The sequence below is a fragment of the Nuphar pumila genome, chromosome 2 (genome assembly GCF_984573655.1).
Source record: "Nuphar pumila chromosome 2, dmNupPumi1.hap1.1, whole genome shotgun sequence".
Lineage (NCBI taxonomy): Eukaryota > Viridiplantae > Streptophyta > Magnoliopsida > Nymphaeales > Nymphaeaceae > Nuphar > Nuphar pumila.
In genome coordinates, this window is record NC_143250.1 from 145,304,933 (window position 1) to 145,323,803 (window position 18,871).

At 35.8% G+C, this 18,871-nt stretch overlaps 1 protein-coding gene across 1 annotated transcript; it reads right to left on the reverse strand.

Moving 5' to 3' along the window:
* Positions 1-1,427: 1,427 nt before the first annotated feature.
* On the reverse strand, positions 1,428-18,510 carry LOC149847480 (phospholipase D delta-like). The gene is made up of 10 exons (XM_089994124.1): positions 17,584-18,510; positions 16,647-16,763; positions 15,601-15,795; positions 8,166-8,438; positions 8,008-8,076; positions 7,711-7,858; positions 6,493-6,641; positions 5,424-5,594; positions 2,470-2,667; positions 1,428-1,721 (listed from the first exon to the last, which is right to left on the reverse strand). The coding sequence occupies exons 1-10, from the start codon at positions 18,508-18,510 to the stop codon at positions 1,428-1,430; spliced, it is 2,541 nt and encodes an 846-aa protein (XP_089850250.1).
* Between the last annotated feature and the right edge of the window lie 361 nt (positions 18,511-18,871).

The following is an 18,871-nucleotide window of genomic DNA, read 5'->3' on the forward strand; positions in this document are numbered from 1 at the left end:
TAGAGGCACCACTCTTCAGCTTGCGCAAGGTACGAAGCCCATGGGATTTGAACATAGTCCACCTGCCTAGGATCTATCTCCCTACGCCAAACCCCTTTAAGGCAAAAAAAAAGGACCCCCGAAATTAAGGATAACTTTGAAAATTAATAGTCACATCTTCATTTAAATATATCTTAAAAAAATAAACTGCAAGCTCACATTTATTTCATTTTGTAGCATTTGGTTCCTTGTTGCATTGGTTTGTGCAGGTAGTACGAGGCCAAAAAGCATAACCACTAAAAGGGGAAAAATTGATGTTCCTTTGACTGCACATAAGGCCATTTATATCATATCTTTAAGATCCGATAAGGTTGATTTGTCACCCTTTTGCAGACCATGTTTCTGCATGAAATACAGGTCATGCAATGGAAGTGAATTGTTATGCTGTAGTCCCCATATTTCATGCAAAAGCCCGGCCCACTGTAAGGTGTATATGACAAATCAAGGTTGTAATTTCCCCGTGCACACACACACACACACACACACACATATATATATATATATATATATATATATATATATATATATATATATAGGAAAAGTGGTAGCTGCTTAATCTGTAGGTGATAAAACATTAATTGAGTGCATGTGATGGATGTTCAGTGCCTTTTTTCGCAAAAAAACATTTTTAGCGCGCTTTTGAATCACTGCTAAAGGTTCAGCGGGGATGTGCCTGGCTTCAAAAGCGCCACTAAAAGTGTTTTTTTACAACTGAGTGTAGCAAGATGAGCAGAAAGTCTCTGAACCCATCCATGTCATACAGTCATAAACTTGGATATGGGATATGACACTGTCACACTTGGTATGATACTGGATTTTCCTAAATCTAGGATACGAGGGCATGACTATACATATTAACTCTGTGTTAACTCTGTGTGTGTGTGTGTGTACAAATATGTGTGCCTGTGTCTTTGTATGATTCAGTATCTAAAGTAAGGCATAATGATCATACTGAAAGTGCAGATTCTTAGACAATTCTAAGACAGCTTAAAAAACATAAAATAATAATTATACATGAACAATGTCAAATTCTCAAAAAAAAAATAAAAAATAAAAAGAAATCTACAAATGGAGTTAGGGACATGGGGTTGGCCATCTTTGATACAAGTTTGACTGTGTTCACGAAGTGTCGTGGAATGTCCAATGTCCCGATCATTGTCCCGACATTTTGGCATGACAACTATGCTAAGTGTTCCTGCAAGTGGGAACTTGTTGAGTAACAAAACAGTTGCTCTTCTAAGTTATTTCCAACGTGTTTGCTCTAATTGAAAGATTATGTTTTTGCATGGCTTTTTCAGTTCCATGAAGAGCTTCTGTTATAATGTTTGGTATTCAATATCAACTTGTTCTCAGGCCTTAGAAATATTTCCTCAGCGCACATCATCTATCTAAGTAGTTAGAGCATCAGGAAGAGATGAATGTGCACCTAGAATCTTACCACCCACATCTGGGAAGCACTCATTCCCAGGCAATGGCCTAACGCTACCATCCCTACCAACCTGGACTGGATACTTTAGCAGGTGTCCATTCATCTCCCTCGTTTCATCTGCAATGTAGGTCTGCCAATTGTTTTCAGCTAATTCATTCACACGCTTAACACATTTAAGTGTCTGTGGCTTGAAGAAGCAGTCCTCCATTAAGCCTAGGTGCTCTGCCCATAGTGACATCCTGTATCCATAAACCTGCAAAATGATTACCAACCATATGAACAGAGTGAAACCCTAAATCTTCCAACAGAGATCAAACCCCTCAGCCAGGCTCAGGAGTAATGTCTATGCATCAACTGAGGGAACTGGAATTGCCTAGTTAGAGCCAGGTTAACCACATTATAAACACCCGATTGCATGAGCTTTCTTCATTGTTCAAGATAGACATGATGCTTGCACAATTAAGCTGCACCAACTGGACACTAGGATTAGACAGTCAATACAACCAAGTTCCTAGTCAGGCTGCCGGGTCCTTGCATATTATTTTGCATGACCATCCACTTGCAGTATTTGCAAAATCTGATTCCAGCAAATATTCAACTCTTTGAAAGTAATGTATTCATCGAACAGGGAATTCTTTTGTCACCAGTGGTTAATATCCCCGTGTGCTTGACAAATGCAGTGTTCATAGCATCCGTCAAAGGTCTAAAAGCCATCTTGTAGGTGCAAATTGATTGAAAGAATTAGCTCCCAAGTTTTAAGACCTGGAGCACACTGGCCTCAACATTATCCTATACTTGAAACCCTGAGGTAACATATTTGTAAACCTCTATGAAGTGGCCAAACAATTCCAGCACCTGATGCACAAGGTAAGCGCCAGACAAAGTAATATAACTGGTCTCAGCGGTATAATAAATAGCAAGCTAGAAGTTTACAATTGGTCAGTGGATTCACATCATTTGGCTTTCTGAACACTGCGAGGTTCAAAACTAAGAGATTATACCTGTCCACGTGGATGGCTCTGCTTTCTGGCCCAACTATGATGGGGTTGATAGGCACCAATCGCAATTTCTGTGTCTCTTGAACCATCCAAAGACCTTTGGTTAATGTTTGCAGATCCTAAAATTACATACTCATCATCTACTATCATCCCTTTTGAATGGACATAAATCATAAACCTGTGGAACTTCTGAACAAGGCCCTGCAAAACAGAAATTTTCTGATTAAGCTATCTAAAGGAGCCAAAAGCAAATAACCTGCTCTTGCTTCTTCATAACACAAAATTTTGGTAGAAGGATAAGTTTATTTGTCACAGATATTGAACCTTAGTAATCAGTACAATACAACAACAAAATTCTGCCTTTGAAAGAAGCATTCACAACATTAAACCTGAAGCGCTAAAAGCAAAAACATAATGAGAATATTGTGAAAGATATCAGCACTGTGCAATAAAACCTTAAGAGAGCCAAATGTTTTAAAATGAACATGACAATGGTTAATAGTTCACACAATTGTATGTTATAATAACCTTACAGTTGATGATGATGGATCCTCAAGCAACCTGATAAATTAGTAATTTGAGATCCCATTCTAAAGTGATGTGAGAAGAAACGAAAGGTCATAGAGTAGTACTCTATGTCAATGTGGTAAAATGCATATTGTAACTTGTATCCCAAAAGTCAAAAGTAGTACCGGATCATGACAAATTGTATAAATTTCAAAGTTATACTTGAAATTTTCAAAAAATAAAAATTGAAAGTCAATAATTTTATAGTGCAAGAAATTATGTCATAACTACAAAATAAAATCAAAATATCACAACAAACAATAATCAACCACATAAAACATGGAACACTCAAGAATCATGACAATATGCTATTAATGACATTCATGACAAATAAGGAAAAGGAAAATTATCAGATACAATGAGAATAAAACAAATAAAGTCAAGTAATATGTCACAGGACTTACAATACAATGCAAGTTACCTGAGCAAATATAGACAATCAAAGTGTTTAAGATTTAAAGTTTTACAACCCAGTTTTTCAAACAAAACAAAAGATAAAAGATCTCAATCAACCAAAACTTAAATTCTAAAATTCTAGTAATCTAGTTTCCTAAATCTAACTATAAAGTTTAAACACCCCAAATCCTACCTCCTAAGACTAAACTACTTCATATATTTTTTAACTCAAATTTTAACATTTCATCCATAGCTTTACTAATTCTTTGTACTCAAATATTGCATCCTTGGAAACCAGGATGACGTGGCAGTGACAATGGGTTGTGCCTTTGGTGGTGGTTGGGCAACCTGCATGTGCCTTTATTCAGCATATTTCTCTTAAACTGATAGATATTTCATTTAAACCTGTGAAGCCCATCGTGAATCATGTGCCTACAAAACTGACATCTCATAGAATTTTCAGAAGTATTTAGTTCACAATATTCTAATGTCAAGTTATTCATGAGTTTCTTCTCACTTGATACATCTAAATCGAAAGGACAAAAACCTCAAAACAATGAATATTTCACCTCAAATCCTTTGAAATGTGCCCCTTTGGAGGCCATTCCACTCCAAAATCATGTATAATTAAGAAAAGAAAAAAAATTCTTATCTTGAAGCTCCAAAAAAGAGTGAAACTGGTGAACTTCATTTTCGTTTCCCTCAACAAACAGAAATCTGCCTCTTTCTCTCACAAAATGGTCATCTAAGATGGAAAACATAATGAAGTCCCAAACACATACCATCTCTCTATTTTTTTTACTAGCCAAACAAACCTAAAAAGATCATTATATATACTTAGGCAAGTCTTCTTCTACAGGACACACACACAGAGAGACAAATATGCCTGCACTTTCGTGCACAAATTCCCCTTTCATTCATGAATAGAGGCAATGCCCTAGAAGACTTTTGATATGCTTAGCTACATAAGTTTCCAAAAGAAGTATGCAAAGCTAAGTATAGGGCCTACAAATTTTATTTTTAACAACACACAAGGCAGGTAAACGAGCTGAAGGAGCCAAGCTTTGCCTCTTCAACCGCCATTCATGGAGTCCAAACCTGGCTTGAGCTTGTATCAGCTCACTGTGCCTACTTTACAAGCTCCAGCAAACCCTTAATGAGTCAAGTTTGAGCCGAGACATGAGCTGTTCTTCCTGTTTTTCAGCCTTACACTTGAGTGTACATCAGAAATCACAAAAATGAGCATGAACAATCAACAAAAGTTAAATGAATACAAAATTTATAGATGTTAAACTTGTTTCATATCGATATAACTTAATACGATGCCATAGATATCAATAAAAGAGACTTCTAAAATGGAGGTTCAACTTAAATATAAATCCTTGGGGACTGACATGCATAGTGAAACTTGCAAGGGATGATATCTAATTTGCATAAGTTTTTAGGCAATTGAAAATTTTGCAGACTTTCTTGTCAAAAATGTTTAACAAGTTTATTGATTGCTTTTAAGAACAAAGAAAAGAAATGTTTATTTTAAGAAGGACGAAGTACCTGAAAATGAAAAACAATAAGAATGAATTGAACCACTGCAAATAAATAAAAGTCTTGTGGAAGTTGACCACATTCTAGCTAATGCAACCCTCTACATCAGGAAAACAATCAAAAGGAATGCAATGATAACTGCTCCAGACACCTCCGTATGTGCCTCCACCTTTGGGCATTGGCAATAAATTTAAAGCATGTTCATACATCCTGATGTGAGCTACAAATGTGCAACTTCTCTAAAAAAAAAATCCTCATGCATTATCATTAAAAAGTTTAAGACATGATGCCTTGCAGTGACAAACCCCAATCATGCAGCAAAAATAATTTGACTACCAAATTCCAATCACTCACAATTATTAATGTAAAGTACGATGATATAGTAAAAATATGCTGCAACTACATGAACAAAATATAATTAAACGCATGCGTGCAGTTTATATGGTTGGTACCAAGGAACCACCATCAGCATGATGACTTTTTGGATATGAACTTTCTCTTGGATATTCACGTTTTCCTAGACAATAGAAGTTCAAATAATCCTGTGGGTGCTTGTCATTAGAACCCTCAACTTTAGCAAGTGTGCTTGCAATAACCCTGTACATCATCTCCATTGTTTGACCCTGTGACAAAAGTGTAATTTAATTACAGTGACTATTATTGTTTGAAAACATAAAAATAATGCTGATCTTCATGTGAGATGTGCATGTGCTAGTAACTTGCACTTACTATGTACAAAGCATAACAAAAGAATAGTATGTTATTTATGTCAAGTAATTCTAAATGAAAGCACAACATTGATGTCCAAAGATGCATAAAATAAAATAAGCATATGATCCTGGACCTGAAGAGGACTTGGAAACTATCTTAAGACTCCATATGTATCTCAGGTTAAAAAAATACTGAAGGATTTTTTAGTTGTTTTGTTTTTAAAGGAGTAAAAGATTCCATGTGTATAACAATGAAAACCAATCTGTTACAACTTACAATATACCATACTCTTGATAGGAGTGTACCACTATCCCAAATTATTCCTACACTCATCTGATGCACCCATTAAAAATTTCACTACTCAGTGTGTCCATAATTTTTTTTCTAATTGTTGGCATTAAGAAATGATGTCGATTGATCATATAATATTTTCCTTCTAAAAAGTTCTTGTTCTTATTCCATCTCAGCAGATACTGCAGTACTTTCAGTTCTTTAGCCAACATTGGAAATTAGCAATGAATTAAATATCCTTCTGAAGAAAATCAAAATATGCTTTCATTGCCGAATATAATTTCAGATCCCTAAATAATGTTGGCATAGTACTTAATTAAACACTCACAAAGAAAGCATAAACAACTTTTTTGCATTGAAAACCAACCATTTCAAACTTAAAGGCCACAGAGCTGGGCAACTGGATGAAGTTTTCTATTTCCAATATATCTCAATAATATATTCTCTACTAATAATTTAATAAGACAATTTCTGCAATACTTATTTTGGACAGCATGAGGCAGAAAATCACACACTAACCTGCCAAAATAGGATTTCTTGAACTGAAGCAGTACTTGGCATGCCTTCAGGCCACATTGGTATAACTACATACACAGAGAATCTTTCATTCGCAGCAATCTTGTCTGCAATTTTCAGTGCTAGTTCTATAGGTACTAAATTATCCGCACCTGTCCATAACATTGCCACTATAATTTAAAAAAAAGAAAGAAAGAAAAACTCTAACATTTAAAGGACAATGAAAAGAAAGGAAATTACTAAATAAAACTCTAGTAAATTGGGCTGCACATATTCTACAGTTACAATCTTAAGTTGCTAAATGATGTCATAGATAATTGAAAAATAGAAATTATCTTATGTAGAAGGAAAGATTAGAACATCAAAGAAGTTGTGGACTCAAAATGTTTCTAAAATGCATAGAAAAACTATGTCCATAAACCTCTTTTAATATTCCTAATTATCATTTATTGACCTATTATGGGAGTTTATGTACTTATCATTCTTATGTATAATTTGCATGTTATTGATGCTACAGGGGGTCCCACCCTTTTGGTTAGCTCTTCTATTTTACATATAAAACCCCCAAGACTTCCTAGATCAAGAAATTCATCAACTTGCATTCTTTTCTAGGAACTTCAGATGCACAAACTCTAGATTATACTCAGTATTAGTCCTAAGTTTTCCCTTAGTGGATTATAAATAGGTTCGTACCACACCACATAAAAAGACTTCCATTGTCTATCTACAATATGATACATACAAATTATTGACTTCCCATAAATTTTCCTAAAAAAGAAAGTTTGACAAAAAAAACATTTCTACCAGAAAATTAAGCATTATGCTGGTTGCCAATGTATGATTTATTAGAAGGCAATTGCTTGATGTTCCCAAGAAGTTTATTTTTTTAAATTACTCGTTTCCCCCAATTTTAAAGTTCAATTATTTGTATGCAGAGATCAATTTCAAAGTCTTTCTAGAGATCAAAAATAGATTGCAAGAGTGCATTGCATGCATGGCAACAATTACAGAAAAATCAGATTGCAAGGAAAAGTGTCATCTCCCACTATAGAAGACAATGTTAAGCAAAATGCACGAAACAAAGTTCAGCAATGAATAGGAACAGTGACTGTTAAATGAAAGATAAATTGTGCCCTCAGTAGAAAGAGCTTCTTTAACAGCAGAGTTAGTTGAGAAGGACAGAGTTGGTACTCAGGAAAGAAACATGTGGAAACAATCCACCTGCATTTTTGTAAGATGGCCAGCAATAAGAAGATCCCAGAAAATATTGGTTCTCTATGTAAATGAAATGCTGTGCAGATCTAATCGCCTTGATGTATGCATTGTGTATGCTTTTGTCTATTTTAAGGTTTTTCCCACAGACAAGATTCTGCAAAAAAAAAAAAGTCTGGAATTAGCTATACTAGATATATCAGAAGATTATTATTAATGAAAGAATAAATGATAAGCAAATAAATATTAAGTACCATAGGCTAATTGATGAAATACATGACTAATGCTCGAAATATAACCACCAACCTGTGCTTCAGCTTCCTGGACGACTTTTGGAAAGCCTTTCACTGATCCTGAATCAATTGATCTGAATACCTAGAAAAACAGCAAGAAATCCATACAGGTTCCAATTTGACTCTGATTGAAAAAGCAATTGATACAAAGGATGTTTTTAAGTGTCCAACCTGCACATGCCAATTTTCCGAATCATCTTCCTCGGAGACCATCAATTCAGAGTCATCACCAGGAGCATCAGAGGAAGGATGAAGTATCCATGACATGTGGTCAAGCCTTATCAAAACATCATCATGCCAATGTGTTACTTTTTGAAATCTTTGTTTCCATTTTGTAGCTTTTCTCCATCTCTGTTCAAAGTTTGTCAGTATATCATATGCTGCAGGGCCTTCAATTCTGCAGTGTAAATCATGCCATGGTTGTCTTGGTGATCGGGTTCCTGCCTGTATAAAGAATGCATATGATAATTGCAGATACACATTTCTTTGTTGTGTAAACATCATGGCAGATGTTGTTCTTCATGTTTCAAATACTGTTAAGGCATCTAAACTTCATGTCTTCCACTATTTGTCAAGTGATACTTGATCCTTCACAGGTGAATTGCATATCTATAGTGGCATCTTAGCAAATCATTCCAGCATAGATGTCATATTCAATCTTATATTGAATATTTCTTCTATATCTTTCATTATATGTTCTCAAGATTTGCTTCTGTTCTTAAATATAAAACTGGGTAAGCATACACTTGTTGCTTTAAACTTGTGTGCATTATCATATGCTTCTATTTTCCGGCTTTTTATTCTTCCCCTTGACAGAACAATAATTTAGCCTTATCTTACAAGGAATACTCCAATTTCTTCCCATGGTGTATGCCCCTGTAAACTACTCTTGGTGGAAACTACACAAAAAAAGCATGTCCCATGCCCTTTTATCCATGTCCACGTTACAGATTTACCTAAGAACTCTTTCTACATAATTAATGATTAAGCCGTCCAACCTATGACACATAGGTGTGGGTATCGGTGCGGGTGCGAAGGGTGCAACACAGCAATTTTAAAAAACTTGGGTGCAAGAGTGCTCTCTCTCTCTCTCTTTCTATATATATATATATATATATATATATATATATATATATATATATATATATATATATATATATATATATATATATATATATAGGTGTGGGTGCAGGTGCAACACGACAATTTTAAAAAACTTGGGTGCGCGAGTGCCCTCTCTCTCTCTCTCTCTCTCTCTCTCTCTATATATATATATATATATATATATATATATATATATATATCAAACAGGAAAGCTGTCCGACGCTAAATCGGACAAATGCGCACCACTGATCACGTGATCAGCGGTGCATTTTTTTCCACTTTTTATGATCTTTAGTGGCAGTTTTAGACCACCGCTAAAAATTGTAAAAAGCAGAAATAAATACAGACAGACGCCTCTGGCACGTCTGACTGCGTTCGATGCCAGAGGCATCCAATGATACATGATCTCGTGTGTGTGTGTGTGTGTGTATATATATATATATATATATATATATATATATATATATATATATATATATATATATATATATATATATATATATTGTGTGCAATCTAGTTGAAAAATCATAGGTGCTAGTTATATTAACTCAATCTGACCTCATAGATGTGTTTAGCATGATTTATTTTCTAGGCATCACACCATGGATCATTTTTTTTATGTAAAAATAAGATTTTATGAGTCATGAAATTTTGGTACATTGTGGCACATTGATTTTAAAGCCTTTTAAAAACCAATGTATGTTTGCAAAAATATGATTTAAAACATGTTTTCTACTAAACATTTGTAACTTTAAATTTATAAAAAACATAGAAAATTTGTGCAAAAAGTGGTGTTTTCTACTAGATTGCATGTACAAACGACTGTAGAAAATGTAAATTCTATGCACACACATGTTTCTTTAGGTTTTCAAGTTTTTTTTTTTGCAAATTTGCACAATTTTGGTCAAAGTTAACCAAGTAAAAAATTGGATGAAAATGGTTCGGTGTGGGGTTCACAACACCTGAAACTTGTTAACCCTCACGCAGCCATGTTGGGTGCTGCACTCGCACCCAGCAATGTCGACACTGGTGCTTCAAGGGTACAAAAGTACCAATGTTACATAGCATCCAACAAATAGTGTTACATATTACACTTGACATAAGGTTCAATCCTTTTTTTTTGAAAGGCAAGCTGGGGTTAGGCAGACCCTTACCAGTTATACAGCAATACCATTGGGTTTTGAACTTGCAACATCCCAATACAAGGTGACGTGCACTAGCTGCACCTACCAGACAAGCGGAGCCCCTGTTGGTGACAAGGTTCAATCATACTACTACCAAAACACCTATGTTTGGTCTGGCTCTATTTATGGATAAAAAATTGAGATTAAGGGTGTGTTTGGTTGCATCTCATGTGATTTGGAATCACATGAGATTTAGAAAGTGAATCTCATTTTAACAGTACCCTAAAAGCAACCAAACATAAAACATTTTTGTTACAGAACTCCAAAAGCGAGCCTCATAAAAAGTGAGTTGGGACAAAAACCAAAAGTGAAATTTAGAAAGTGAATCTCATTTGTGTGAGGTTCACTTTCTCCTGAGATTTTGAAAGTGAATCTCTTTTGAATACCCTAAGTGTTCTTTTTTTCCTAGAAGAGTAGATAACATTAAATGACACATATTGGCAGTTTTGTAATTTTTTTTGTACTACCCTTTCTGTAATGGCAGAGATGTAATGATAATAGCTTGATGGTTTTGGTCATCAAGCCTTTTGGTAGTTTTATTATTAATATAACACCTATTTTGCTGCCCCTTACATAAGAGAATCTTCCGGTGAAGCTGCTGCTAGTCTTCATAAAACTTTATCTTCTCTTTCATCCAAGGTTTATTGATAAATTTAGCAGAAATATACAGAAGAATTTTAATAACCAGATTTCTTGCAGAAATATTTAGTTCCCTATAGGAAGCTGGATAGGTTGATTATGATCTAATGGCAGGTTACACAGCTAAAATATTTTTATTATAAAAAGCAAATGATACTGGCCAAACTAAAACTCAAAAATATTTGAAATATAGTAATATTTGATTCCACCAGCCAATCAGTCCGACCTGCTGATAAGTGATCTGGGTTTCATCTGGGAACTTGAAAGTTTTATATGGTAGGATATGGGTTTCTTCATTGCTGACCAGATAAATATCTCAACCCAAACCTGCTTATTTAAGAGGACATTTTTTATGCAGCGGCCTCCGCTGACAGCCACCCATCTCACATTTCTCGAGATGGAGACCACACCCATCATGAGAAATGCCAAGATGGATGGTGACTGTCAGCAGCGCCACATTATGCAGCACCACTGCATATAATGTGAACACTTAATTAAATGGGTGGATCAGGGTCAACCCTGCAGCAACCCTGATCCAAGCTGTTGACAGCCCTATAATCTTTATTCAATGTTCTTAATCATGAACAACACTATAGTAATGTCAGATAACTCTATATTTGCTGAATAAAAATAGTTTTATTTTCTCACCTAGGGGCTTGAATACCTAAAAATAATGCTACATGGTGCAGACCTTCACTGAGAATCGATGAACATTGTGCATAGGATGCTAGCTTTGGCTCAGTCAGTAAAAAAACATCTCCAAGCCTTTGCTTCAAGCCTTTAACAAGCTAAACATTCAGTGTTCCCTGACTTTTTCATTTCTTAATTATTGTGTGAATAACATTTTGTTTTTTCCAGCAATTTTACATATAAACACATACATATTTACATACATATCAATATCACTATCCATCAACATTTAATCACATCTTCAAGTAGTTTTTTTGTGCAAAGCTATTTCATCCTTGTCCATATATTCATTTGGACTACAGAAGCCTCCCCAAGGTGGTTTGCAAAAGCAGCATTGTTTTGAACATAGTCATAGCTATGACCGATATATTGAAAATATCGACTATAAATGACCTTTTTTGGTAAAACAATTTAAAAGGAAAATTGTGATATTTTTAAAATTAATTTTACAGCAATATTATTGCGATAATATCCTGATATTTTCAGTTAATTTTATTTTTTATTTCTTTTATATATCTTAAATATGTTTTTTCTTCTTTCTTTTATATCCTTATTTATTTTATAATATGTATATTTTATTATCTAAAATATCATTTATTAGGCCCTTTGCCTATGTACAACACCAAAAAACTGAAAAAGTGCAGCAGATGAAGCAAGGAGGTAGGCAACAACATATTAAAAATCATTACTGACTTTGGTTGTTTTTTAGCATGAATGGAGTAAGATAAATAATGTCAATCATAGAAAAACTTCATACTTGCAAATATTGTCTTCTTTCTTATATAGAAGCCCAGTCTGCTTCCTTCTTTGTTAAATGTCTTCAATACTCCTGTTAACTGTTCATATTTCATAAAATATTTCAAAATCAAAGTTGAACCATCTTGAACTAGGAAGAACTAGATTGATCTCATTTCTCACCTCAGACCAATGAAGTAGAAGAGAATTGATGGACTATACCTTAATTACAGAGACAGCCTTATGTATCTCTTTGCATGAAAATCATTGTCTTCAAATTATGCATCTTGAGTTATCAATTAGAGAACAGAAGAGACGAGCTATAAACACCTAAAACTTCTATAATACTGCAATCAAAAAATAAAATCCTCATGCATACATTCAACTTGACAAAAAATGTTATCAACCAGCTGTTGGAGAATGGTAAATGTCAATAGGTAAAGTCATGGGCCAGCTACAAACAATTTACAAGAATTTATTACCTTAGGAGGGCAAACATAAAGCCTAGTTTTCAGAGACTCAATATGATGCAGAGCATCCTGAAGATCTGAGCTTTGAAGATGAATTGGATCCAAATCCAATTCCCAAGATTCAATCCAAGATGCGATCCAAGGCAGATCCAATCATGCAGGACTATAAGGGTCCAATTGGATCTCTGCCAACCCAGACCCATTTTGATTATCATGCTACAATATCTAAGATATTTTGCATCTTTCTTAGAGATTGTATTTTTATTATTCGATTCTATTTTGGCATGTGACGAATCATGTTAAATATGTTTTTATTTATAATTTTTTTTTATTTTTTTAGGAGCCGGATTCTACGGATCTGGATAGTTCTGGTGCCTTGTAGGACTCTTTTGTGGCACTAGAGGGTGTATGAGGAATGCGGGTAGTTTTTATTTTTTCGCATTTGCATTTTTTTTAATGCATTTTGTGCAGGATCCAGTTCACTACCTATTTTGGATCTAGATCAAGATCTATTTCCAAAGGGGGTCCTAGTTGGCGCCATTTTGGAGTGGACCATCTTGGACCTCATTCAAACCTCAGTCTTGACTGGTCCAAGTCAAAAATAGTTGTTGGACCTTTTAATGCTCATAGCAAAAAATAGCACAAGTCAATATTATTTTTGGAGCATGGCTTGGGAAGGCCATTTGCCTCTTTAATGTGGCTCTTCCCCATGCTCCAGAGCCTATTAATGAAGGGAGATCGACCAAGGGAAGAGAGCTTTGGGTATGAAAATTTTGAATTTTTTTTCTTGGTGGAGAAGAAGTGTTTGAAGGGTGAAGATAATCTTAGTATTTTGACTGTATCTCTCTAGATACTGGTCTAAATTACGTGATCTTTAGCTTATTAAAAAGCTAAGATCGTGCCCTACAAGTCCGTTGTTTATTATTTTGCGTGATTCAGCTCTGTTAAGCCTCTAAAATCCCTGATAAGTTTCTTGCTAACGGCATCAAGCTCTTTGGCTAGTGGAAAAGCTCGAGTTTGTGATATTTGAGAAGATTGACCTTGACGTGGCTGTGTAAGCATTCTTGGCTCGTGTTGGCTGCTGGTTTGAGAGGATTCTTCCCAGTGTCAGCTGCTTCCCAACGACATCAATTGTCTTCGTCATTCGGATATCATGTTCACTGGTTCTTTTGAGTTCTTGCATTTTCATTACTTTATCTTATGTGTTTTGTTCCTCTCGTAGCATATTACTTGTGAGTTGTAGTGGATTAGTTATTGAATGTGTGGAATGGATATTTTAAAATATTTATGTTGATTGATTCTATTGTTCATAAGAAATTCCAATTCATTGTGGTATTACATAACTCAGTTTTCCTGTCAAACTCGGATTCCCGAATCTCGAGTTGTCTGGAAAGTCTCCAAAGAAACGATCGTATCAGACTCAATACTAAACGGATTTTTGCATTCTTTAGCTTCCTGGAAAGCTAAGATAATTTTCTATAATTTTTTAGTTGAAAGTTGTTCGTGATTCGTTCATTTGAACCCATGAAATTCACTGTCAATACGTTGGACTGACAAAAGTTTTCTATCTCTTTTGCTACAGAAATTTCATAATAGTGTTCGGTATATTTTTGTTATTAGAAGATTTCCTGCATGAAATTTAGATTTTTTTGATTCTGTGAAAAGCTAAGATCTAAATCTACATCTTTCATGTTTGGAGATTTCGTTGAATCATTGTCTTTGTTTTTTGAAAATATCGATTTCTGCTACTGTTATTTTGCTTGGAGTTTTTGTTTCATGCTCATTAGATATTACCATTTTATAACTTCAAAAATTCATAGCGGGTTGTAGGAATATCAAAAAATTTTGATCTTTAGTGTTTTGGAAAGGTCTGGATCTGACATTCGTTTTGTTAGTTGTGAGTTTTCGCAAACTCCAATGTTTGAGGGGTAGAAAATCCCTTCGAACAGTCTGTCCGTGGAATCCATTAGTCTGTCTTGGACTTGTTTATCAGTCCCGGTTCCGAGTCCGTGGAACGGACATTCCTGCTTCGAATCTGGTGTTTCTGGATTTGTTGGAAAGTTGTGCGAGTCACGCATAACTTTCATTTGGACCGCCTCTGTCGAAACAGAGCGCACAGGTCCCAAAAATATATTTTTCAGAGTTCTATTCAGACTCTGAATTGTATAAGCTTCCGCGTGCGTTTGGATCCTGGATCGTGGATCGGTGTGTACCGAGTCCACACCGTACCATTACATCACAATAAGGTTAAGTAAGACTTGAATGATTGGAAAGGATCCCAAGTCAAGAATCAGTTACACTTGCTGAGAATTGTTTTTGATTCAGGTAACTTGTCATGGACTGCTTCCACAGTTGAGAAAGTGAATGAGAATGTGCCAAGTTCCACCTTGGAAAGAATAGACTCAGATTGACACGCCTGAGAGTATCCATGTGAACTAAGACCATGCTAAATCAGGTTTTTGTGCAAGGGTACAAGAAAATAAGCCAAATTCAGGTCAACTATATTATTGTAACCTCTATACCAAGACAACACATCTTATTGGCTATAAATCTTTCTTGATGCCAAAGAATGAAGATGAGTATATGACACCCTTATCAAGACTAAAACATGTCGATACTTACAAAAGATAAAGTAAAGAACCATTTTTGGATATCTTCAACAAAAACAAGAACAAACAAAATAAAGAAAACTAATTCAGATAACATCCATATTATTTTCCAATACTGAAGAATCAAAATATATAAGGTCTGGGAACAGTGGTCAAACAATGAAGACACACTTACTGGAAATGTAGGATTGTGGAAGTCATTTGCAAAGACATCATCAAGATTGAGGAACAGCCTGTGCTCAGGGGTATCATAACGGCCATCACAGAGATCAAGACCACCTACAAAGGCAGTTATTTTCCTTTTGTTTCCAGAAGCTTGGCTATCAACTATCACACATTTCTGATGGTGTGTGAAAAGAGTTCCTACAACCTGAAGAGAAAAGAACCATAAGTGATACAGTAGATAACCATAATCATAGCAGGATAAAGGGACGAGCAAGACCTAGCGACCAGGGCCTAGGCATGGGTAAAGGGACATGCGAAGTTTTGTCAGACAACCCTTTTCTTCTCCATTTCCACAGTAAAATGCATGTTCTCAAGCATTAATGAGAAAAGATCAAGAAATAACAAGCAAGCAATGATGAACTGCATAACATATCATATACTTTAAATGAATGCTACTATGTTACCTAGACGCTTCAGGAAGCCTGAAGTGTTGATGTCAGAAATGGCTGGACACAGGCATAGACAGGGCCATGCCAAAAAACAGCCAGGACACGGACTATTTTCAACTCTGAAGTGTCCAATATTCTTGACAAGCCATGTCCCATGAGTCAAGTGTCGGACACACCATGACAAGTGTCAGACATGTAAAACACTTCATGTCAAGTGTTGAAGACACATGTGAAGTGTCAAACATGTTTAGGAGTGTCAAATGTCAGACACTTTATGGACATGGTGTCCAAGTACTGGACATGCTATTGGTACGGCATGCCAGGGTCAGGCATGCCATAAACAGGGTGTCAAGTATCAGATATGCTATGGACATAGCGTGTCAAGGATCGAGCACCTAAGCATTCTGTATGAACACTTACAACTTAAGGAAATATCCATATTTTAAACTTATTTCTTGTCTACATCTTGCACACACATTCACATACACATCAAGGTGCACAAAGTAACGCAAGTTCCATGGAGAAACATGATTTGTTGATCCATGTAGGATGACAGAGTCGTTGAGCACTACCTATTGCTTGAGAATACTGAGCTTATCAGCAATACCTTTTGCTTTATAATACTGAGCTTATGACTGGCATAGCGAGGAGACAGCACACAATGAACTGCTGAGTGCTTAAAAAATTTTCGAGTTTCCTCATCATGAGTATGCATAACACCTTCCTGCATCCATGATAATTTTTAGTTGAACAGGCTAGCATAGTAGTGGACCATTTTCATTACTAGTCATCATGCCATTACAAGCTTGGACCCAACAAGATCTGATAAAAACAAATTTTACTTAGCATTCAATCTTCAGTAAAGATTAAGATTGTACTTGAAGAGGTGTCACATAAAGTTTTTCAAAACTGTAGATATTTATACAATTAAGTTCTTTTGGTATTAATAAGTTTTGGCATCTACTATATAATATAAGTTAAACAAGTGAAATTTTTCATAGCCCATAAACCATGACCTCCAGGGCAGACGAGATATCACAGGCAGTATCAAAATATAAGTAGCACATAACATCGGAACATTGGGAATTGGATATCTATACTGAAAGAGTGAGGGAGATGGAGGTGTCAGCTGTGTTGGTTAGAGAGGTAATTGATGGTTTCAACAAACCTCACATTTATATTTTATAATATAGATGTAATGGATGGTTTCAAAAAATATTTTATAAGAAACAAAAAAAGGATGCCATGAAAATTTAAAATGAGTCAGTCATCTGTGGTATCACTTTTTCTTTTTACAATAAATAAACTGATTCTTGTTTTCTGATGACACCATTTAATTTGAACCATTGATTACGTTAGTTCATTGTTTCATGAGGCAAATGACTTGCTCTTGGCCACAAACCAAGCATGAAAAACAGCTCCATTTTTATCAAACAAATAATGGGAGTGGAAGTTTTGGAGTTTCAACAGATTGTAGCAATCTGCTTGTGATTATATGAAGAAGAAGAAGAAAGAATTAACAGACAGGGGGTATAGCTTGATACCGTTTTCAAAAGAAACATATCATGTGAAGTTTTGTCATCCCATATCAGCATTGCAACACGGACACCTTCCTGAGACTTGAACTTCAACAAGTCACCCAGCAGCAGTTCACCTCCACTAGGTATTGGCTTTGTAGGCTCTCTCACAAGCTTCACTTTGTGAAATATCGACCAGCCAATAATGTAGACCAAGTGGTGTGCTTCCAAAATAGCATGGCAGATGTCTTCCCAACACTTAGCATGTTCAAACACCTTCCCCCCATCTAATGGAATTTGAGGAAGCAATCCATCAGGTACATGAGCATCCTGATAAAGGGTAACCTTCCCACCTTGGTGCAGTGGAAAATATGCATTGACGCCCCAATAATCTGGACCAGAACCAGCTCCACCTTTATACATGGGATTCCCTTCCACAGGACTAAACTGCAAGGAAAGATGCAGTTCAGGACATGGATTCATAAGATTTCCATTAGGACCAACCACTGGGAACCACCCACCGATCATACTCCCGGTTATGATCTTCTCAACAGGTATTGTAACAGCCCCAATAAGCTGAGCCCCAAGCACATCATTATCTTTTACTTGGAACTCAATTCTTGATACAGGGTGGGCAACAGGGACACGGAAATGCTCATCCCAGTTAGGATCCTCAGAATTGGTGATCACTCTGGTTTGCGCAATGGTTGCCCCCGCCATGTAAACCGATACATAAGGATCACTTGTTATTGCCTTATGCCCGCCACCGCGTTTATCTGGTTTATGAAATTGTGATGTACACGCATCAAAAATGGTGAAACACCTTCTCATTCTTTCTGAAGTAAGGTCCATGTTTGGCAAAGAACGAGCCTCAAAGATCCACAATTCAAGGTTACCATGCAAGAAAACAACCTCAGAATTACCTGCCTTGGATCCATGAGAAGAACAAGCCATTGAGATCCAATGCACAGGCTCTGAAGCACAATCACAACTGGAAAAACTCAAATTTATTTCACCAATCTTGACATCAAGTTAATGGCCTGAACAACCCCAACTTCCAACCAAGCCAAGTTAAGTTTAGAACAGCTTTTTACAGTACTACAGGCATGCCAAATTACAACTTCCAACCTCATAATTACCTGCTCATAATTTGGCTTTTCTTTCGATACCACGTCGAAACTCATGAAGCATTCAGAACAATCTACATCTCGTGGAACGATTGATTATTAAACATGTCCCCAACAGAATTTTACTAAATTCTGCCGCTACTCTTATCTCAGTCTTTTCCATGGGCATCCAGGTACAAAATCTTTAA